General features: G+C 38.7%; 2 protein-coding genes across 2 annotated transcripts; both read right to left on the bottom strand.

The window, feature by feature from the left end:
- Nucleotides 1–1,945: 1,945 nt before the first annotated feature.
- LOC110772310 (calcium uniporter protein 5, mitochondrial) lies at nucleotides 1,946–3,865 on the bottom strand. Its single transcript, XM_021976748.2, is given in 3 exon segments — nucleotides 1,946–2,318; nucleotides 2,320–2,748; nucleotides 3,103–3,865. Coding segments are annotated over 3 exon segments (1,074 nt in total). The 5' UTR covers nucleotides 3,688–3,865; the 3' UTR covers nucleotides 1,946–2,258.
- Nucleotides 3,866–18,275: 14,410 nt separating this feature from the next.
- LOC110772311 (histone deacetylase complex subunit) lies at nucleotides 18,276–21,912 on the bottom strand. The gene is made up of 6 exons (XM_021976749.2): nucleotides 21,489–21,912; nucleotides 19,924–20,050; nucleotides 19,278–19,417; nucleotides 19,112–19,174; nucleotides 18,961–19,029; nucleotides 18,276–18,719 (listed from the first exon to the last, which is right to left on the bottom strand). Exons 1-6 carry the CDS (start codon nucleotides 21,687–21,689, stop codon nucleotides 18,648–18,650), a joined length of 672 nt encoding a protein of 223 aa, XP_021832441.1. The 5' UTR covers nucleotides 21,690–21,912; the 3' UTR covers nucleotides 18,276–18,647.
- Between the last annotated feature and the right edge of the window lie 2,762 nt (nucleotides 21,913–24,674).

The following is a 24,674-nucleotide window of genomic DNA, read 5'->3' as shown; positions in this document are numbered from 1 at the left end:
GTTTGAATTTGAGTAAGCGGATGTGCCTGCTGCTGCCGACTGCTGTATTTATAATAATTAGGAAAAGATGCTTGATGAAGTATAATTTAAGTGATGCAAAAAGGTTGCAATGGAATAAAAGGAAGGATTGTTGGTTGCGCATTTGAAATTATTCAAGATATATAAATAACAGAAATGATTTTCTTTGTAAAACTGACTGTTAATGTTATGTGTCATAGAATTTATTGTTAAAATTGACCAAAACATACGTTAAAATCTTAGAGCAGGTAGGTCGAGATTTTCCAACAGTAGATATGTTGAGATTGGAGCGACCTCCATTAAAGTCGCATGATGCTGTTAGATATTACTGGGACCATAACATTGATAAAGTCTGTTGCTTCCGTAATTAGAAACTGGTATGGAAAATTGGCAACGGGCCAATGGCATGGCATAGTCTATAAATCATGTGATGGAGACATGAGATGATCAGAGTACCTCTTAACACCATCTGCTATAATATCATAATTCAGTGGGCCACTCACTGTTTGTTCTGGATATACACATCAAATGTATATAAGAATTTCTTATTAAAAATTTGACAAGTTTATTAGTTAGGTTTAGGTGTGCTCCTACTCAGCACAATGTCCTTAACGTTAGGAGAGGACAAAAGAAAAGGTGATGGGTACCAAACAAACAAAAACCTTAGTGATATTTGTTTCAGAGTTTCACTCAACTGATAGGGCCGAGACCATAAGAGTTGGAACTTCTTTTTCTTGGGAGAGAGACAGAATGAGTAATTTTGCATGCGAAATCCTTAACTCCTCCTTGTCCTGAGCTTTCCTTCGTGCAACCCCTATCTTTTGTGAAAGCGAAACGTGCCGTGAAAATGAACATCCAACACTCTCTCTCACAAAAACTAAAAACTAAAAACTAAAAACCGAAAACCTTCTTGATTCGTCTAAAAGGAAAATGTTGACGTAATGGCTTGTTTTTTGAATTAACATGGGCCTTTAAAAAGTGGGGCTATTTCCATTTCCATTTCCATTACAAACTAGTGGAGCTTCCTTAGCAGAATAATACTATTGCTTGTATTTAAAGAAAGAAAAAGAAAATAGGCATTGTTTGAAGTTGAAACCGGCCCAACTTTAAAGACTAATCCAAATTGGCTTTGTTGGGTCGAGCCCCAATACTTGTGGCTCAATAGTCAATTCGAGCATAAAGTAAAAAAGTTGGTATTGCTATTTACACCTGGTGGAAGGCCATCTACATTTATTTTTATTTTATTTTAAAGTTTTGATGAAAGCTAAAGTATAATATTTCTAAAATAAAAATAGAATTGGAAAGTTATTAGAAATCGGAGGTGATGATTAGTGCCTTGGGCTCTTCTGGTCAATAAGATAAGTATTGGGCTTTATACCCAAAGGACATATCTTTTCGTTTTGGGCCATGAGTTGTTGACAGTATACAAGTCTTTTTATTTGAGTCATTCTATGGCGAGGATAATAGATTTACATGATTAACAATATATAAAATGGTGTGCTTACCTTTGTATCATTATCATCTACTTGACTTTTATCGGTAGCTCAATTGGTTAAAAACATTCGACTCCCCACCCAAAATATAATTGGCCTTAAAAAAACGAAGACAAGATACCCTTCTGTAACCAGTTGACATTAGTTTATTTGCAGATTTTTTGTTTTGTTTTTGTTTTAATCAAAGCTCTCTTTGACTTTTCAAAGGGGTATGTGTAGCTACTAGCTCGAGAGCACCTTATTGATCAAGTTATGATCTTTATGGTCCTGATGAAAAATATCAACGTCAATAAGAACCAACATTACACGCACACATCATAATATCATATTATTAATTATAAATTTAATAATCATTTGGCATATTACTATATCCTGCAGAATAATTAACAGCAAGAAACCTCCTCCATTGCTATTTGCCTGCCAGTAAGAATAACTTAACAAAACTTTCATATTTTACTTGGCAATTCCACTCTACTCTACACAAACAATGAGAACTCAACCTCTTTACAATATTCCCAGTTTCTCATCACCACCACCGATCAAAGTTCCTCCGTCATCGGCCCGGGGCCGAAACTGGCCCAACCGTCCTTAAAAGGTCAAAACCAACAGGCTTTGTTTCGTGAAACGATCCCAGTTAACATTTTGTTTTCTTTTTTTCTTTTTTTTTTGGTATTAACCTAAGCCTACGGTTTTGGCCCAAAAAAAGAAAAAAACCTAAGCCTACGGTATGGATCCCACAACTCTGTTTTAACGATATACAGCACCACCAAGAGAAGAGAGAAGAGCCATTCCTTCATCGCGATGAAAACGACGCCGAATGATCCGAATTAGGATAAAACACTTTGCGGAGCTGCTTGTACTTTTGGACATCAAATTGATGAGCCTCCATAAGCCGCTGTTGCTTGGCCTCGAAACGACGCTGGAAGAAGCCCTGGAAAGTGGGCTCCGTGGATGTCCTAAGAAAGAAGCCATAGCCCAAAGCGAAGTACATGGAGGTGACAAAGAAGCAAATGGGCTCCATCACATCCCAACTCAGCTCCCAAAAAGTCAGCCGGATGGCACCGATTGTTTGAAATAACAAAAAGCCCAGCCCACAGTAGAGCTCGCCCCGGACCAAGGCCCGGGCTTTTTGGTCAATTACCATCTTTTGCGTCTCCAACTGTTGGAGCTCTCTTCTCCTTGGATCGTTCGGCATGGCCATGGATTCTGAAATTATGCTCTCCATGGATTTTGCCACCTGGAAAAATGAAAAAAAATACCTGGTCAGACGTCACCAAATGCCACAGCAATTGCATGGTTTTTAAATCGTCGACAACTCAGCAGGGCATCCATCCCCTGGACACGTGTCAAACGGTTAGGGACAAGGGTCGAGGAGGGTGATGAAAATTCAAACCAAACCAACTAAACTCCAAAACTCCACAGTTTTGGAGCACCACCAGCCTCGTTCTCACAGTAACAAACTCTGCCTGACTTGCCTACCAGTTGCTGTTTATGACAAGGCTAATTTGGTAATTTTACAGCGTAAGGAAAAACAAAGAGAAATTTATACGAAAAATGAGAGATGACGTGGCCGGGAAAAAAGCTAACCAACCTGCTCCGGTCGGAGAAACACTACGTTTCCCAAAACGATGACGTTTCCGGACTCGTCCAGCATTTTCGAAAACTCAGCACCTTGTTCTTCGTCCTCGCAGCCTTCCACACAGATCCGAACAAACTCCGAATACGAAATGGAGCTCTCCGGAATCTCCCTTAGCTTCGCTTTTAGCTTCTCCACCTGAGAAAGCCTCAGAATCTTCTTCGCGTCGCTGACGGAGATTCCGTACAGAGCGTCGTTGGGAGTGGCCAGATCCGGCGGCGGAGGGCTGAGACCGGCTAGCCGGAGCCGATCGCTGCTAATGTTGATGCCTCTGAGCTTTTCCCGGAGCTTTTCTCCGACTGGTATGGTGAGGAACTCCGGGAGCTTCGCCGACGATTGGTTTAGCGCTCGCCGGTGAAGAAAACGCCGGAAAAAGCCTTTACCGGCGGAACCGGTTGCGGTGAGATACTCGCGGTGGAAATTTGCCCGGGCAGCATTTGGAGGCACAATGGTTTGGTGCTCTAGAACCACCGAGGACGGGGCTAGCGTGACTCTGATAGCGTCAAATTGACGTTTGGCAAGCGCCTTCCGGAGCGCCATGATAAGTGATAGAGTAGAGAGAGATAGAGAGAGAGAGAGAGAGAGAGAGCGAGCTCTGAGTATTGAGCAATGGTGATGAGATGTTGGTATATATATAGGCTGAGGGTCCGACGTAAGCGGAACTTGAAGGAATATTAACAATAACGTTTGGGAATTTTTGGTATTATAACTTTCGTATTTTTGGAGGTTTGAGTAGAAGAATCTGCTGTTAATTAAATGCAAATGCACGTAGCCAAAAGAATCCTTGGGTAATTACATGGACGAGAACCATCGCAGACCACGCGACTCTAACTGCGTGTGCTGGTACCCGCTCTTGTTACCAACAAAGAAAACTGACGTCGTTGAGATATTTTGCGAGATGACCAATGTAGCCTCATTTTCTATCTTTCCTAAAAGCATTTCTTTATTACTTTCATATTTCGATCCTTAAGACTTGATTTTATTTCGTAAAACATTATTACCAACCCGATTTCAATAAATTGATCAGAGAAAAAGTGGATTTGTGTAATGAATTGACTTTGATTTTTCAGGTTCTGAAGTTGTTTGAAACTTTCCATTTGTTACATGCTTCCACAATCTGTGGATCGTTTCTCCTACATTTATGGAGACTTTTTGCAGTAAGTTATCTTCAATTAATCAACATATCCATTGTTGCATGCTTCCTTCCACAATCCATGGATCGTTTTTCCAACTCCTGCATTAATGGAGACTTTTTGCAGTAAAATGTGTTTGGTTATCTTCAATTAATCATCATATCCATTGTTGCATGCTTCCACAATCCGTGGATTGTTTCTCCTACTCCTACATTAATGGAGACTTTTTGCAATAGAAAGTGTCAATTAATCAACATATACTTACCCTTTATTTATCTCATTCTTATGACATCAACAATACTCTGTATTTATTTATTTTTAACAAGCGATAATAATTTATTAGATCAATTGAAAAAGTACAAAGAGAACCGTGCAAGTGGTACGTACTAGTCTATATTTGTTTTAACTTAAAGAGAATATTTACATATTTGAAACATAGTACAAGTAGGGGGGGAAATTAATGAAAGGAGAAAGACAAGAGATGTTTAAAAGACCCTCATGGAGATATTTGTTTTCATAAATTACAGACACTCATGGAGATTCCCAAAACAAAAGTAGCGGTGGTCAGTTCAAGCTTGTAACTCTCGCAGTTTCTCAGAGATACATATACATGTCACTCTCCAGAGCCTTTCTCTGCTGCACCTGCATGTCAGCCTTGTGGCTCTTCTCCTTCTCACATGCCTGCCATTTGCCTTCCTTCTTCCAAGCTGTTTGCTGTCTCGGTGCTGATGGCTCATTTCAATTTGGCCAGGAGAGAGGGGCTAATTAATTTGCAAAACAAATTTCAAATTACATATTAATTATGTTTATCAGGCCCTAATCAGTAACTTTTCCCTGGCATTTACATTCAGAAGATGCCGTTGTTTCTTTTTGTTCATTAGAGAGATTCAACTTGTGCTTCTGTGCTTAATCAGAGAAAAATAATTAATTAAAGGTTCAACTTGTAAAAGATAAAAATTTGACATGCATATATATATTTCTACATTACACGCAGTTTAGTTTTAAATTATTTGGATAGATTTTCTATCAAAAAGTATATTGTTTTTTTTTCTTCAGAGAAAGTATAAAAACAATGTGGCCATTATAAAATGTGATCACATCGACATCACACAATTGAGTTTTTCTATTTAAACTCCACACTTTTCTTTGTTCATCTCAATACCCAAATCATTAAGCTTTTAAGTTTTATTATTGTGTAAAAAGACAAAAAAGTCATCCAACTTAATACTTAACCCTAATACATCTATACACACACCCAATACACCCCACACTTCCACTCTTCATCTTTGATTATGGTAACTTATATGAGAGCAATTTTCCTGTGCCTTCCTGTTTCGGTTGAATAATAAAACAAATATTGATCAAGGAAACATTTTTTATTTTTATGGACTCTTCATCTTCTTCCTCTGGCTTTCTAATCACCGAATGAGAAAAACCCGTCGATCAAAGTTCAAATGGCTCACAATCCTTTAAGAACTTGAAACAATGATAAAGCCCAAATTGGCACTCTTCCACCGTCTTAATAATAAAACAAGTCAAAGATAATTAGAATTTGGGAGAATAGGAGGAATAGAAACAGACCTAATTGCCAAAGTAATAATTGGCCATGATTTTAATGTGAATGAAGTTGAAAGACCCAAACAAGAGTTCAACAACCATCAACAAACGATTTACTACTGCTCTTCAACTTCCCAATGGTGGCAGCGGCTCCTTTCGGATGGATAGAGGAAGAAGATGAATAGGCAGGTTTTTAATATTGAACTCAACTTATAAATCAATTTAACTGTGTTCTTATAGTATAATGTGAGGTTGAGGTGAATTTAGAATGGTAAGGGGCAAGATAGCAAGGTATGAGGTTGATAAGTTTTTTTTTGTTTTTTATATGTTAGGTGTCTATTTAGGGGTAGTTTAGGAAGATAGTGGGGTTTTCTTATAAATTGGGAAAATTTGAATTAAAAGTTGGGATAAACAAAGATAAGTACGGGGTTTAAATAGAAAAATTCCACACAATTTTCTTTCAAAGTATACGTAATAAAATGACACACTCTCTCTCTCCCTCTCAAATAAAAGAGAATACTATTCATTATATGAGGGTAAAATCATAAAAATAAAGTGATTAAAGAGAATTTGAAAAGAGAGAGACCTATTTCACCTATTAACTGCAATCTATAGTTATTTATTATCTCGTATACTCTCCTCATTCCACACTTCAACTTTAAATATAATACATCCGCAACATTTTCCATAATATGAGTGGGACAAAAAGACTATTTGAGAATCACACGCATGTCAAAAGACTAAATTTGAAGAAGCCTTACAAATCAAAATGTACATGAAAGATATGTCAGTTTCTTGAGAGAGACTGAATCAATTCAACAAGGAAGGGAGGGGTGATATCTCTTCATTTCGGGCGACAGTGACAAGTATCTAAAAAAGAAAATTAAGACTAGACACTACAAAAGAAAAATAATTTCTTTTTCTGTATTCGTCAAAACCTTTCCACATTATGATTGATTTAATTAGGGTATACTGAGTTACGAATACAATTTTGGGACTTGACACTACAAAAGAAACGTGTAGGGAAAATATTTTGGATATACATTAATCTCTAAAACAATCCTTCAAATAATGGTTACGTGATTATCTGCAACACAAGTGATCTGCAATGTGAGCCTTGTCACATCATCCGTACTAGGTTTCTAATTCAACTTGGTTTTCCGTGGTCTGTATGCACTTATCAGAATATCACCAACAGCTCCTAACCACGCGGACTCCCAGCTTGCCACCCAATTCGTGTGGTGGATTATGAAACATACAACTTGTATTAACGGCATAGATCGATCGGGATGAAAAGGCCAGTGTTGGTAATACATATACCTCTACGAGATTGTTTTAATTACGTACCAACTTTTGTTAGGAATTTTTCTCCCTGTATATTAGAGTAATATAGAATATCGCTTTGTTAAAAAAAAATAAAAAAGTAGTAAATACTAACCCACGAATTCCTCTGGTAGTTGGTTCATAATTTGATAAAATGAATAAGAATAAAAGAATCCCAAACAAATTTGGGGGTTATTAGCTTAGGCTGTTAGCTAGTTTCCAAATTTGAGATTCTTGGATGACACTAGTAGTGGAAGTCTAGTACCCCCATTTGATGTAATTTGGCATGTCTAGGGTACGTGGGAAAGGATGAGCCAAGTTTGAAATTCGTGTGTTTGGTGGGTTGTAGGCGGCAGGCCAGTTGCAGATCCAATTGTCATCACAATTTGCTTTGCAAACAAATCCCACCGTTAATTTCATATCAAGTCTTGTGTTTGTTGGCATTTGGGGGTACACAAACAATTAGCGTGTAACCAAAGGTACCATTTGCCTTCACCTCTCAAAGTCTTAGGATCTGCATGCGTGGAATCACCCATGACTCATTCGGCACCACCTTCCTATATTGGCCAATTATAATTGTATACTTTCTTTATTTTTGTGGTTATTATTGGAAAAATATCTTGCGTTTGTTACCCGAAATATTTATATTATATTGGTACGTAAGCCCACTAGGATTTTATTATATATGGACCGTGGTGATGCCACTTTGGTGACAAAACCATGCATTTTTCCTACGAGGTCCACTAAGTCACCTTTCTTTAATTCTGCCGGTGGTCCACGTCGGGACAAAAAAGATGTATATATACATAATACAATTGGAAATTTTGAAAGAGATTGAACTCCTCTAATTCTTGGATGGAGAATTAATAGAGCGTTAATGTTAATGCACAACCAGTGAGTGACAACATGATCGAAGCCTGGGAGCGGGGAGAAAAGTGGGATGCTGCAATCCTTTTGGACTTAATTATTATCCACAGAATAATTTAAATTAATATATAATATAATTTATCTATAGTATTAGTGCTAAAAATAAGTATATGACTAAATATCTCAATAAAAAAAAGACATTACTTTGATACACGCACGCACACTAACTTCAATTTCTACCCATATAAGGTTAATTTCCACATGGCAAGTGGAAGATTGTTAGATGGGGTGGCCCATCTAAGGTTAAAAATTCATTATTAAATAATATAATTATGTGCAAAATGTGTGGTGATTTTCGTTTTCTAACCTAAACAATAAGTTATATCAATGTCATGGAGGATGTTAGTGCCTTCCAAGGGAGATATCGATACAAGGACACCATTATATATATATATATGTATAAGAATCTTTCACTTCTTTTCCTGGGGTGGGGGGAATAAATCTTCTCTCACAATATTGTCTTATTACAATTCATTTAAAAATTCATTATATATATAATTATTTCTCTATATAAAGTCCTCCTGAATTCTACAAAGGTGGATTTTCTGCTAGATCGATTCACGGATCCCTGTTGCATGGAAATATTGCTGTCCGAATCTGACGCACTAAAAAGAATGAAGACAACAAAAGCAAAAGTGTAAAATGACAGGAGTGAGTGCGGGAGGGAGGCAAAGGCAAGGCAAGGCGAAGGCGAGGCAAGAGAATGCAAAGACAAGATAAGGCAAGGCAGCATGGCATGCATATGGATCGGAATCGGATTTAATGATGGGGCAATTAAAGTCAACATCATTATTCTCATATATAATTAAAGTAAAGCACTCCCAAGAATCAGCTTCTGATTCAATATATAGGAGCAAGCAAGCAAGGAAGGAAGTTCAAGTTGGATATATACGTCATCCTTCATTTCATGTGGGAAAATTGAATCTCATCGAGCCTTCGATCGATTCGGATAAATCTTTCGATTTGGTGGCTACAAAATATTCGCTGTGAAAATTCCCAAGAGTTGCCATGCATGCATATGCCATAATGTCAATGTTAGCTATTGGGTGAACCAAGAGTTGCCCTAATTCCAGAGTTGTTAGGGCATATCCCCATCTAGCCCCTGGAGTATTGGATTTGGGAGAATCCATATATCTGCTGTGGGGAAGGCGGCACCACTTACACTTTGTTTTGTCATATGTATATATATATATATAATTCTTGAACTTGATCATAAAGGTTCCTTACCTTAATTCCTTTTATATATAATATGTACAACCAAATATATATGATAAGATTGTGGAGAGAGATGCTTACGCCTAGAATTATTTGTGTTGGAATATAATTATGAATTCGAGCTGCAGCCCCATTTAGGTGTGGTTGAATCTTTCTTGGATGAGCAAAACTTACGTCAAGAGTTAGATGCGAATCAGGAAAAGTATATGAAGTATGCATGCATCATGTGCAGGCGAAAAGAATAGATTCAGATGCCATGATATTGGAAGCTTAACACAGAAAAAAATTCAATTCAGAATGTTCTCTTCTCACGAGCTTGATAAGCCTCCATCTTTGGCCCACACTTAAAATGTTAGGATAATGAATCATCCAGCATATGAGTTTTTTTATTTTATTTTTAAAACAGCATAGTTCGAATTATAAAGAAAAGAAAACGAAGATAGAGACAGCAATCCATCAACAACAAAAATGACATCAACAATGAACCAGAGACTTGGTGAACTGAATCACAAATTTAAGATAGCAGTAAGGAACGATGGACGATAACAAGCAAATTCAAAGTAACACCTTTTGCATTCTATGCCTGAAATTGCACGCAACAAAAAGGTTTACGGGAACTTTGGAAATGTGTTTACGCATAAGTTAAAGAAGTTACAATACAAACAAATCACAATGGCTGCTTTTTGTGTTTGTCGAATTGTGCTTTTGCATTATTTGCATTTTGACTCAAAACAGAGAACTAAAAAATAAATAAAAATAATATTTACAGTATAAAGGTGGCAAGGCAACAGAGCTAAAAGCGTAGTGGCAAATTGATTAAGTGGAGTTTTGGATTTGAGTTAATGGGGTAAAGAAAGAAGATGGGTTTGTTTGTGTTGACTGGGCAAAAGCTGATATGATCATAAAGTCTAGTGGCAAATTGATTGAACATAAAGACGTCCCCGCATTGTGGGTTCTAAATTGAATCTTTGACCCAAAGGCTCTCTTCTCATTGGAATCACTTCACTTTATACCATCTCTCCAATACAAACTCACAAATTTTCCTAAAAGGTATATTATATAGATGGACAAACGACATTAGTGGGAAAATTAATAACCAAATTATAATAATATGAAAAATAAATAAATAAATATTTAAGAAATTTGAGCTGAATGAGCTAGTAGTGGTAATCATAGTCTGAAATATCGAGGATATTTCGGTTTTTTCGAATCACGGATATTTGGGAACATATCCATGTACATATCGTATAAATATCGACAATATCGAAGATAATATCGGAAATTATCGATGTCGATAATTTCGCTCACACTTCAGCAATATTTTGTCAAAATATCAGTTTAATATCGCTAAAATATCGAAAATATCGAAAATATCAATGTAAAGGAAAAAAAGGAAACAAAAAGAAAAGAAAAAAGGGAAAAAAAGGGATTTAAAAAAAACACAAAGGGGATTTGTGATAATATGCTAAAATATTTATATTTATATGGATGACATGTTAACAATTACATGCAAAATTATTTTGGGGATTTATCATTTGATGACTGCTCTTCACAATACACTTACTCTACACATAGAGATGATGAAGATAGTGAAAAATTTGAACCTCATAGAAACTCTATATGGTACTAAGTCACTCATGTATCTTACCATGCAATGTATAAAGTGTAAAATATTGTGGTAAATCATTATATATAAATGATTGGTGTGTTTAATCTTTTTTCATTAATTACTACATATTTTCTACACTCACAGTGTTTGCCAACTTGCTGTATAATCAACTTAAATCAGTTAATTCCATCATGCAATGCATTTCCTTCTAATTTTTTGTGATAAACTAATAGATAATTGACTAAATAAACATTCTCCAAAGTTTCAATAAAAATTTCCAAGTTTTTCTCACAATTTCCGTGGTTTTTATTCAATTTTTATCGATATCGATAATATCCCGATATTTCCATCGAAATTTCCACGTTTTTGGACTACCGATATTTCCGATATCATTACCTTGGTGGCAATGACATAAGACTGAGCTAGAAGGGTTACAGTTGGCTAAAGAGGAAAACTGTCAGGAGATTATTCTTGAAAGTGATTCAATGGAAGTTATCTCTTGTATGGGAAACGAAAATCTGCGAGGCAACTGGAGAATTATCCCGCTCATCTTGGAAATCAGGAGGCTCTCTTCTTGGTTCGCCTCGATTAAATGGGAATGGGTATTGTTTGTGCAAATAATCTCGCGGGAGAATATTCGCTTCTAGATCCTTCAACCTTCGATCTTCCTTCTCTCTCTTCCTCGATTCCTGTAAAAAAGATTGGAGTAAATAGACCACACCCAGGGGGTGTTGGCCAAAGGCCCTACGATGCCTAAGTTAGTTCGATTGTTTGTAGGAAAACAATAGCTAAGCAAAGGGTACGGAGTTTGTATGTATGGTGTGAACCGGGCGGCCGGAGCCGTGTGTGGTGGGCGGAGCCGTGTGGAGAAAATATGGAGAGTGGAGAGTGGAGAGTGAGAGAGAAGAGAGCTTCGGGTATTTTCTCGGGTATCAGGAGTAGGTTTAGATGTACCTTGAATGATGACTGAAGTCATCTATTTATAGAAGCCTCGGGGCTAGGGTTTCGTAGAGATCGAGTCGGGCTTGATAATATCTGAATTATCTCGTTAATTATAAGATAATATCCCATAATTAGGATATTATCCCTTTAATAAGATAATACCCAGATTATTGATATTATCTCATTAATTATAAGATAATATCCCTTTATTATGATAATATCCCAATTAATGATATTATCTTTATTAATTATGAGATAATACCATATAATTGAGATATTATCCAGATTAATTAATTATCCCAATAAATGGTTTAATTAATTAATTTAAGGGATAATCTTCTTTTCCACGTGGCGTGCTCTGATTGGAGACGAAAATATTTGCTCCCACAAATGCCCCCCAGCTTCTGCATGGCGCTTGTGTGGCATGTAGGAGATGAAATTATTTTTCGGACTCTCCAACTGTGTCTGGGCTTTCTTCTGTGAGCTGGACTCTTTTGCAGATCAGGTTCCCAATTAGAGTAGGCTTCTGATTGTTCTTGGAGTTGGATTCCCAGTAGGAATGAGCTTGCGATTCCTTCTTTGACCTGGGTTGTCCAACTTATAAATACAGGGCTTCTCTTCACTCTTTCTCACATTGCAAACTTAACTTCTCTACTTTCTAGCTTGAGAAAGATCTTGGAGAATTTGTACTGTGTGTCGATGAGTGTGGCCCGTTTGGCCTACGTCCGGAGACGTGTCGATGAGTGTGGCCCGTTTGGCCTACGTCCGGAGACGTGTCGATGAGAGTGGCCCGTTTGGCCTACGTCCGGAGACGTGTCGATGAGAGTGGCCCGTTTGGCCTACGCCCGGAGACGTGTCGATGAGTGTGGCCCGTTTGGCCTACGCCCGGAGATGTGTCGATGAGTGTGGCCCGTTTGGCCTACGCCCGGAGACGTGTCGATGAGTGTGGCCCGTTTGGCCTACGCCCGGAGACTCGTCGATGAGTGTGGCCCGTTTGGCCTACGCCCGGAGACGTGTCGATGATAGTGACCCATTTGGCCGACGCCCGGAGACGTGTCGATGAGTGTGGCCCGTTTGGCCGACGTCCGGAGACGTGTCGATGAGAGTGGCCCGTTTAGCCGACGTCCGGAGACGTGTCGATGAGTGTGGCCCGTTTGGCCTACGTTCGGAGACGTGTCGATGAGAGTGTGGCCCGTTTGGCCTACGTCCGGAGACGTGTCGATTGCTTATGTGAACACTTCATTGGAAAGAAAAGCTTGAACTTGTATTGATGTCTATGTGACTACATTGCTTTATTGAACAAAAGAAATGAGTTGCACGGGTAACATCAAAAGTAACTTGGCTTCAATGAAGGTGAGGGAGGCTCGGCCGCCTGCTTAGAGGCGAGCTGATAGGTGAGGAGCTTCGTGCATAATACCCCTGGAGGTGATGGGCATTCCATTGTCTTAGTACCTCTTTCCCTTAAAAGATGATGTCAGGATCGTCTTCCATGACTGGGTAGCTGGCGACGACTTAGGAGTACCTCCTTCAGGCTGTGATCTGCGCTTGCCTTCATCCTTGTTGTTGCCGTTCCTTTGGCTTGCCTGCTCAGCCGGTTGATCGGCTTGCTTGGCAGCCTTCTTTGCGGCAATTCGGTCGTCGTCCCAAAGTGCGTAGCGCTCTGCTGTTTCAAAAACTTCTACCAGTGTTTGGCAGGGAGAAATGGTCAGCTCACACTCAGTTGGCAAGCCCCTCTTGAAGGCAGAGGAAGCAACTTGGTCATCACATCCTATGATTTTTGCCCTCTCTGCATTGAACCTCTTGATGTAGTCTCGGAGGGATTCATCGGGCTTCTTGCGTAGGTTGAACAGGTGGTCAGGGTTCTTCTTGATCGTCCGGTAAGAAGTGTACTCTTTGGTGAAGACATAGGCAAGCTCCTTGAAGCTGCTGATCGACCTTGATGGCAGGGTGTGGAACCAATCCTAAGCTGTTCCTAGCAAAGTCATTGCAAACACTTTGCACATTAACGCGTCTTCAGCCTTGTGGAGGATCATAACGCTCTTGAAGTGCTTCAGATGACTTTCTGGATCAGAATCCCCTTTGAAGCATGTGAAAGAGGGAGTTGAGAATCGTTTCGGGGGAGCAGCCTGTTCTATTTCGGCGGTAAAAGGTGAGGAGTTTGCTTGGTCTACCTCCATGCGTAATGCATCTTCAAAATTTTCGCCAATCCTTAAATCTCGAAGTCGGTTATTTACAAGCTTCTCAACATCTTCCGTACACATAGCTGGTCGGTCACGTTGGTGACCTTTGCGATTTGGGCGACGCTGATTGACTTCCTCGTTGGTTCGCAAGTGTCGACCTTCTCGGCTGTGCTACCTAGGAGGTGTGTTGGTGAACTGCGCTTGCGAGGAATTTCTTGTAGCATGTCGACGGGAATTGGTTCTTCGGGAGCGGGTAGCGGAGCGCCTTTCTTCACGATCCTCACTGTGGGAGTCGTCAGGTTGACCTCTCTGGGGGCCTGGCCTTTTGTGAACATTGGTCCTTGAACTCGATCCGGATGAGAAACTTCGTCTGCTTTGAGTGTAGCTTGCATATGCTTGCGATATGTCGGCAAGCCGATCGCGTTGTTGTCCCTCTCCTTGTATGCTTACTCCTGCTCGACCTGCTTGGCACCCATCGAATTGAATATCGGCGCGTTCGTCCATCCTTCTCTCTTCGCCCTGTTGTCCAAGGCCAATGTTTTGAGCCAAGTTTATTTGATTGAGGAGTTGCCTCATCAAATTGTTTTGGTCATCCATTCTCTGAGTTAGTTGGTCAACTATCAGATTAAGGTCTACTTGACTTCGTGGATCGGGAGGAGAGAAGTGTGTGGAGCCCAATTGCACACGGGCTAAGGTTTCATTGGAGGTGTACGCAAGAGTGTACGTCGAGCGCGGAGGCAATGGAGGGAATGCTTGAAGTTGCTCCAAGATCGGGCCTAAGTCGGCGGTGGTCGTGAGCCCACCTTGATGGGAGGTTCCTCCATGTTCGGTGGTGGCGCTATGAAGGTGGCTAGATCCAGCCACGGGGCCTTGAGATGGTACGACGATGGCAAAGGCCGGTGCGATGATCCCAGCTGCGAGTCCGGCAGGTGGCACGGTGGTTCCAGCCACACGGGGTGGCTGCTGTGGTGCGGCAACAAGGGTTTGCTGCGGGTTCACGGCGCCGAGAGGTGGTGGTGCCACCATGTCGATTGTGGGCTCATGGGAGGAGTAGCTTTGGGCCATCACGGATTGAGCTATTGCGGCGGTCTTGCTCCTCGTGCGCTTGCTTCCAACCATGGTTGTTTGGAAGGCTTCGGTGGATTGGAAAATAGGAGGAACGGATTCCTTGAGCACGCGTTGAGTATAACTCGTGCTCTCAATGAAAGCACCAAATGTTTGTGCAAATAATCTCGCGGGAGAATATTCGCTTCTAGACCCTTCAACCTTTGATCTTCCTTCTCTATCTTCCTCGATTCCTATAAAAAAGATTGGAGTAAATAGACCACACCTGGGGGGTGTTGGCCAAAGGCCCTCCGATGCCTAAGTTAGTTCGATTGTTTGTAGGAAAACAATAGCTAAGCAAAGGGTACGGAGTTTGTATGTATGGTGTGAACCGGGTGGGCGGAGCCGTGTGTGGTGGGCGGAGCCGTGTGGAGAAAATATGGAGACTGGAGAGTGGAGAGGGAGAGAGAAGAGAGCTTCGGGTATTTTCTCGGGTATCAGGAGTAGGTTTAGATGTACCTTGAATGATGACTGAAGTTATCTATTTATAGGAGCATCGGGGCTAGGGTTTGGTAGAGATCGAGTCGGGCTTGATAATATCTGAATTATCTCGTTAATTATAAGATAATATCCCATAATTAGGATATTATCTCTTTAATAAGATAATACCCAGATTATTAATATTATCTCATTAATTATAAGATAATATCCCTTTATTATGATAATATCCCAATTAATGATATTATCTTTATTAATTATGAGATATACCATATAATTGAGATATTATCCAGATTAATTAATTATCCCAATAAATAGTTTAATTAATTAATTTAAGGGATAATCTTCTTTTCCACGTGGCGTGCTCTGATTGGAGACGAAAATATTTGCTCCCACAGGTATCTCGGCAAACAAATCAAGCTGCGCATGCTGCTGCAGCTCTGTCAAACATGACGTGTCTTTCGGCTCCCTGTGATTTGCTTGTATTGCTCTGGCTGGGGATTTCCCCTTCCCCCTGCATGTTTCTTTCTTGCAATTTTCTGTTCGCTGTAGCTTGAGCCATTTCTGGCTTTTTTCAATGAAGTAATTTTCAGACCCCAAAAAAAAAAAAACAAAAGGACTGAGCTAGAAAACAGCCCGGCTTATTCGTTGTAGTGGGCCTAACCCAACTAATGAAAAGTTGCTGTTTTCTTCAGGCCGGGTTTTTGTCAGTTGAACCAAGTCGAAGGGACTTGTAGCCGGCCCACAATCAAAAGATTAGAAACGCCATGTGGTTTCTATATGGCACATGGACTTGGGAATATCACTTGTTTGTTTATGCAACTTGCAAGTAAGAATCATGTATAACTCATTCATTTGGATTGTGCAATGCAAGTAGTGAATTAAAATAGCTCAAACAAACCAGCTACAAGAAAATCACACACTTGGGTTGCCAAAAGCAAAGAACAATAAAACATGAATAATACAAGCACTAGTTGGCCTTCAAGGATTTGGAGGCCTGGGTGGTGGTGAGGAAGGATGATGAGGAGAGTGTGGGGGACTTGGAGGAGGAGGAGAGTAGAAGTAAAACCAAGCTGGAGGTGGCGGCGGCTGTGGCCTTCGCCGTGGAGGACACATTCTTCGATAGTGGCTACCATGGTGAGGAATAGGATACGAGAAATGAAGTGCAAATGCATTGAAGAACAGTAGTAGCCAAAGTAACAAAGCCCCCATTTTCGTAATAAAGCAGCTCATTTTACTTAGTTTGGAAGTTGGATTTGGAGGAAGGGCGCCTTGGTGTTGGTTACTGGTTACAACTGGTTACATTGTAGCATTGAAGGAATTTATGGTTATTTATATCCACTTGGCCATGGATATAAATAAATGTAAATGTAAGATTTGATAGGGACCAAGCCACCAACCTTCCAACAAACTTTTTCGGCGTGCTAAATTTCTTTCCTTAAACTCCGGCGGGAATTTATTTAAACTGTTGAGTAACAAGGACTAGATTGACACTTGCAAGTTGCAGCAGATATCTCTTTAATTAATTAGTATATGATAGTTGCAGAAAACCAGATTAATGTTCCCTAACTCACTAGAGATTGATGTTTTCTAGATGGTTCCGTACGTAGTGGAACACAGCACCAAGACACAGAGTGAGTGAGTGAGTGGGGTTTGGTTTGGGTTTGAATTCTTCCAAAGGTATAGATAAAGACACGCTTTAATTCCAAGCAACCTTTAATAATAGTAGGGCATGACAATTAGGTCTCATAACTCAAGTCGTCGACATTTCTTTAAAGTTAGATTTGTGTATTTCAATCTCAAGGACACTACCATATCAGCAAGCAAGCAATTAAGCCCGACCCACCAAAATTCAGAATGCATTTTTTGTATGCAAAATCATGAACAATAATAATATGTCACACTTTGAGTAAATGGTAATTAGTTTAGTTTAAGCAACATTAACCCCAATTCTAATTTCTCAATCCAACTCTTCAATTCAATTCCTACTTTTTCCGATTACAGATTAGTCAACATACCATTAATGTCGTCCAGTTTTGCCTTTTGAATTGTGAGGTTGTGGGAAACATGACCCTACATTTGGACACTTGGAGCTCTTTGAGCTTTGAGGGCCTCTCTGTCGGAGGCTAGCAGGGGTTGAAATGGATAGGACAGAAATATCAATGGGAGTCATGGGACCCGTTTTGATATTCAAATCTCCTGATTTTGACTTGTAGAAGGACGTATAGACAAAGATAAATGGAAATTCATAAATTTACGCTTCCCTTTCATTTTCTTACTGCTTGCTTCCTCTCCCGATTATAATTTTCCAAATCACGTGCGTGACTCGACAGATGCTTATGCCACTAATATTTAAAATGACTAAGACATCACAAAAGTACAAGAATTCTATAGTGCGGGCCACATCAGGTGAGATCCTCTTAATCGTTGGATCATATTGATTAGAAATTGAATCAAATTGATTTGCCTAGTTAAAACATAGAACCTCACCTAAGGGCACTACAGAATGACTCCATATTAGTAAAGCGACGTAGAGTTATAATAAATTTCCCTATTTCTTTTTGGCCTTCCTTTCATGCAATGCAATGGACTTGCAGCACTGGCCAAAAATCAAAAGACAAGGTTTTCTAAAACGCACCTAGTGATAAAAACATCAGTAAAAAAGCAATCAGAACTTAGTCAACGAAAGACAGCAAAGGGTTGCCAAGAAAAGATGATAGTTGAGAACTAAGAATATTTACATATTAGAAAGAAAAAAAACCACTTCCCCAGTCAGCAATACATTAATCCAAGCTTTTGGAAGGAAAGCCACAGGGTCTTCTTCTGAGAAGTCTTCCCACCAGTTTACAATATCTACATAAGCTACGCTACCAAAACGGTAAGAACCTCTATGTAACTCAGAAGAAGCAGAGTAATACTAACCCACTAACCAACAAGTAAACATAAACAAGCCTGGATACATATATGTTACAGAATATCACCAACGGGAAGTGGACATTGGGGGTTCAGGTATCTGTTAGCATCGACTACCACACTCAAACATCTCTCTCTCTCTCTCTCTCTCTCTCCATGTCATTTGCAGACAGTCTTTAGTCTCTTCGCAGCCTGAACAAACCCCACAATGACCTGCAACTCGTCAATTGGCTACAGCAGATGAACAAAAGTTTTTAATGGTTAATAATGTTGTCAATAACATTGGAAACTTATCAGATTACAGGGCATTGCTGGATTTGATAACATAACTAGCTATTTAAAAACATGAAAGCTTTATAATGTTGTCAATAAATTTGGCATCTTTCATTTCAACTTGTGCTCAATGTTGCAAGATAGCTAAAGTACACTGAACCAGAAAAAAGAAGCACAAGGCAAGCAATTGTGTGAGTACCTGTGACATGAAATGCCTCTGGACAACATCTATTAGTTCCTCTTTCGATGGGTTGGGAATGGCATCCACCTAGAAAAATTCATTCAGTACACAAATAAATAAAATGTAAATAGGGAGCAATCATTTGATCTTGGCTGGTATAAGTACTCACAAGATTGAAGTGTCGCCAATATCTCCATAAAGCAGCCAGCTCCAGTTTGCCAAGGTCAATTTTCTGAATAGGAGATATTTTAAATTACAAATCACCCAGGCACTTCAACCTCTATTTCCAAACTATGAAAGAAGTAGTATAAAGTCAACAGGGCAACTGTACTTACCGTGGACCCTCGTGGAGTAGAAATAGAACCCTTAGACTGAGAGTCACAAGAGAAAGTTCTACACATAGTCTTGTGAGATGATCCAGATGATTTATGCACTCTTTGCCTTGATCTGTGGGACTTTTGAGTGTCATCAGACGCTGGGAATAAAAAATAAGTTATAAGAAAAAAGCACAATCAGAAAGCACTGTGGGACCAACCAAAGAAAAAAGATAAAGAAGTGAGGCAATAAAGCTTTAATTTAGAGATAGGAAAAGTAAAAGGTAGAGACACAATGGATCCTATGTACCAACCTCGACTACTTTTCTCTATAAAACATACTGTTCCAAGTTCACATTTAGAGAAGTTCCGGAGAACAGTTAATTAAAATATGAAAGCACTAGGGACCCTCTAACGAAGTCCAAAGGGCATGCACAGATGCAGTCACACAACTAATAGTACTCTAGTCAAGCACAAAACTCATATCAGTCATTATTCAGACTGCTTTTGACAATCATGCTTTGAAAAGCAAATCAGGACATACAAATAATGAGAGAGTTTGGTGGTTGCAAAACCCACTATGCCAAAAGCATCATGGTTCCAACTGGTCGAGAAGAGTCAGAACATAATTTCAGGTAAAATGTTTAAGGTGCATAACCAAACTCACCCATATCTGATCCATTCCACTGGACATTCTCAAAATCAAGGTCATCATCTTCCTCATTACCAGTAGGAGCTTCAATCACACTAAGGGCATTCCTCTGAAGCTTAACTTCTATGCCATTTGTAAGAACCTGTAGATTCATTGATTGGGATGTTAGGTGCCATTCTCATGCATGGTACAGATGCCTAAAGAAATACCCAAAAAGTGAACAGATTCACACACAACTTTCAAGACATCGGCAAGAAAAAAAAGAGAAGCACAAATCCTGTTCTAAGTAAACCAATTGAAATGTTTAGGAATAAAATATATCCATATTAAATCCAATTTTCTAAATGACAAATCCAGATAAGCATACTCAATTTCCTGGCTTAACCGCTTACAGAAGTTCTAAGAGTAGTTTTCAAAGGTCAAGAGAAGAATTAAAATCAGTAATCCTGCACCCCCATTCATCTTCCACTGCTCAAAAGGAACTTACTCAAGCACGCCATCAAAAAACATACTAGCTTCACATTTTCAAAGAGAACAGCAGTTCATTAAAACCAAGGGATAAACTGTTTGTAATAGAGTCAAAATGACTTAATCCCTAGAATTGGGGTTGGAGGGAATAGACAAGTAAACGATCACAAAGCAGATTGAAACAAAATTTGTAAATTTAATAAATCACCCAGAAAACAAAACAGTTCTAGAATATTATAAATATTACCCATAAACTGTTATAAAAACTTCAACACAAGGGTTGCAGATGCAAGAACTAGCAGCAATCCAAACATGCAAGAACTACAAGATAAAGTTGGAACATCTTTACCCAAACTGTAATTTACCAAGCCATCAAAGTCCGCAATATGCGAGGAATAAAAGATACGAAAAGCTAAAATGAAAAATCCAAAATAAACGCAACGGTGATCCACCTTTAAACCAAATCATAGATACTGCAAATTTACCACAAAAGACATACAAATTTCGAATTTTTATACTCCTGAAAATAATCTCAAATTCAAACAACCAAATAAATCAAAAGAAAATAACTATTGATGTTAACACAAGCAATCGGAAAGGAATGAACAAAACCGTATTGAAATCCCAATTTTCAATCCCACTTTAAATAGAAATCTATTAAATCCTCAGATCCCTTTAAAAAATGCAACATGCAATGAGAACTCAATATTCATAACTTCTTGATACTTGCACAGAAATCTGAATTCATGATAATTTACGCATGTAGCACAAAAATATGGAAATTTACCCCAAAAAAAGCAAGCTTAATGGAATTTGCAATAAATAAACCAGAAAAAAAATTCAATAACCAAAGAGGCGTTGAAACTGATTAACAGAATGACCAAACAAAGTTATTGGGAAGACAATAGCACAGTAGATTAAACACCAAACCCAGTAACAACAAAAATTGGTCCGCATTGCTTAAACAATGTCAATTAGATTTAAAAAGTTCCAATTAAACTCAAATTTCCAAAATGCAAACAAAAGAAATTTAAGAAAAAAGAAGGCGCAGATGGACCGCAATATCCAAAACTCTATTTTTCCAAAGAACCTAAATAGAAGAAGGGAATTACCAGCCAATGCCACCCGCCAAGCCCCACAGCCTTCTTGACCACGCCCTGGAGACCAACAAGCACAGACTTGGTCCTGTTATTCCCAGTCACCACCACCTTGGTGTGGCGAGGAAGCACAGAGAGCTCCTCTTCACTACTGTCACCACAACTCTGCAAGTGAGAGAAACCGCCATGGACGGAACTCTCCATTGCCTCAAGCATTTCCGCTTGAACTCAGTGAGTGAATTAGTCGGTGAAAACGTTGGTATTAGGACTCAAAATTGCATTTAAACGAAAGATCATGCATTGCTCTCTACGTATTTGGGAGTTTTGAGGACAGAGAGGAGGGAAATTGGAGCCAAAATTGGGAGTTTTTGCAGATAAAAAACACAGAGACAGAGAGAGAGAGAGAGAGAGAGAGAGAAGGGATGAGAGTGACTGGTATTCTTTATTGGTGTGTTGCTATGAATCCCGAAGACTCGCAAGTGACGAATCGGAGAGTGCCACGTCCGGTTGTAGTTCTCCTTAATTATGCGTTTTACACAGTAAGCTGAGGTCGCGGCATGATGCAATACCACTAGCGGTTTGGATTTTTGAAGCAGAGTTACTGGGTGTTGACCGTTTGACTGGAGGTGAATGAGATAGTGGGTCTTGTTAAATGACGAAAATACCCTTATATATTCCATTCGCAGGAGGTTTTTTTTTTCAGTCTAGAATTATTGGAGCTGCTATGCTATCTGGTTCCATACTATAAATGTCATGGGGGTTTGAATTTTGAACTCATTCAATAAATGTGTCCACGAAAATAGAAGTTCTATGGCCAAGACTCAAGCTGGAACAATTTAAGGAGATAGACTGATTTAGACTATGTGTTTATCTAATTTAACCCATATGATTATTAAGTAATGATGCTAATATTGATTTGTGTATAGTAATGTTTCTGTCTGGTAAAATCTCATAATAGAATACTTGTCAGTTTTCTTTTTCCTTTTTATACAAGCGCTATTAATTAAAGGAGGAAAAATCAGAACACATGATTTTAGTGTATGTATAATTACTTTTAACCATTTGAACTAAATCAGCTTGTGGATATTTGTTACTTTAAATTTTAAAAGTTAATAAGAAATTGGTGTTACATTCAAATAGATGGGTGGGGAAATAAATTAAAAAGAAAAAGGGGCGGTTGGTAATTTCTCAAAAAAAGCGGGAGAAACGTTACATGGGATTGGAAACGTAACGGAAATCCGAAATTCATCGTTGGGAGGAGGTAGGGCCCACTGGGCGCTGAGGAGGGAAGGCTCTACCTGCCGTCGGTGTTGTCTTATCCAAACATGGGACTTGTACATCTGTCCCTCACTCACACACAGTTATAAACAACACAACATTTTACCCAAACAAAAACCAATTAATTAGATTAAATAAATAAGGTAAACTTATCTATCTCTTGCCTCTTTTAGGGGTACAATTTCCCGCCAGAAACAAGCATTAGCAGCCGTGGATTTGGGAGGGCCGCGGTGGGTACCGTTGGATGGTTGGGAGTATTAGTCCAGCCGTTTGATTGGATTGGATAGTATTAAGAAAAGCAGACATGCTCCTATAGCATGTGTAATGATCACAAAGTTGAAAGAGCGGTGGACCTTTCGGACACCTCGGCATAAAAGCTAAACGAAAGGGACAAACCAAAACATGGAAATTTCAAACTTGTTGTTTTCTTTTCTTTTTTGTAATGACCCATCCCGTTGGATCTCAGCCATCAGACTTGATAGAGCAGCGCACCACTGGATCAAGTGGGTGGTATTAGTAAATTTACTAAAGCTGAAGGGTCCCAATGCTAAATACAAAACAAAAGTAGTGTTTAGACTTAGAGTATCTATAAGGAAAGAGGCAAATGAGTAGGCAAACCTCATTTGCTTTGTCGCATAAATATTTTAATGCTCCAACGGAAGAGATAAATGAGTAGGTAAAATATATCTACTCTCTCAAACAAGACAATATTATATGGGGGTTTCAAAGTAAAGAGGTAATATTATCTCTACTTTCTCGCATACTCTTTATAAAATATAATAATAAATATAAAAGATAAAAATAAATAATATAATAGTGGTTTGTAGCCCCTTGGAGTGGCTAATTTTTTATTTTTGGGTTCAATTTCGGGGTATTTTTTGCTATTTTTGGCTATACTTTTATTTGTCCTTTTGTGGCGACCGGTGAAAGAGGTAGTATGACTACAATGCGATTCTTATCGGTTACGTTACCGATCCATTGAAAAGCTTCCAGAAGTTTGCAAAAGGTTTCTCAGTGGAAGGAAGGAAGGAAGGAACCAACAATTTTTTATATTTTATTTTTTATGAATTTTATGTGATAGTCACCTTCTTAAATTTTTATTTTATAAGGGTGTTATGAATTTTAATTTTTTTGTTTAATGATATTTAAATTAAATACACCAAATTACGAAAGTTTTTATTTATTTATTAAAAAAAAACACACAAATGCCAGACCGAGAAAAAGAAAGAAATAAAATTGGAAGTTTGCGATGTGAAAGAGGCCTGGTTGTAAGTTGCAAGTAAGAGGAGGCCCAGCTCAGAGGAGTGATAGCTGAAGCAGACAAGACATTGGGCTCCACTGTCTAACTAGTTTATTTTTTTCTGCCTTACATTCCATGTTGCTCCTCGTTTGAAAGGGAAATAACACAAAACAGTACAATTAGGCCCCTGGTACTGGTGAATATAGTTCAATAAAACAAGTTAGGAGTGTGTGCATTCACACACCAACCGGTTCGGTAACATTTTCAGAGTATGTTTTTTGAGAATGAAAATGAGAAAACAAATTTGCATTTTTAGGATTTAAATGCGTTTGGTAAATTAATTGGAAAATATATTCAGAAAATAAAAATAGTGAAAACGTGTCTGGTAGGACAATTTGAGAATAATAATACGTGAATTATTTTTCAAGTATATTTTTTGCTAATATCTGTCCTAATTTTTATTTTATTTTAAAGGCTAAAATTATTACAAACAATGAAAATTTAATAATTTGAGAATAATAATATATAATTAAAATAATACAAAAATTCTAATATTAGAAAAACCTAGATGAAATTTTTTTAAAAACAAAATCAGTTCAACGAAAAAAAAAAAAGAAATCAATCATACCAATAGAAAATAAAAACGGAGCCTTGAAAACATTACCAAGGGCCCCCTAACATTT

This window comes from Prunus avium, chromosome 1, assembly GCF_965620075.1.
Source record: "Prunus avium chromosome 1, drPruAviu1.hap1.1, whole genome shotgun sequence".
Taxonomy (NCBI): domain Eukaryota; kingdom Viridiplantae; phylum Streptophyta; class Magnoliopsida; order Rosales; family Rosaceae; genus Prunus; species Prunus avium.
Note: the sequence above shows the minus strand (reverse complement) of the source record. Positions and strands in the feature narration are given on the sequence as shown.

Excerpts from the sequence above, each read along its gene's own strand:
- LOC110772311 (XM_021976749.2), bottom strand. The coding sequence starts at position 21,689 with ATGCTTGAGGCAATGGAGAGTTCCGTCCATGGCGGTTTCTCTCACTTG. Across the intron at positions 19,418-19,923 it reads GTGGAATGGATCAGATATGG|CGTCTGATGACACTCAAAAG; the intron begins GTGAGTTTGGTT and ends TTTTATTCCCAG. Across the intron at positions 18,720-18,960 it reads AGAGGCATTTCATGTCACAG|CCAATTGACGAGTTGCAGGT; the intron begins GTACTCACACAA and ends CATCTGCTGTAG.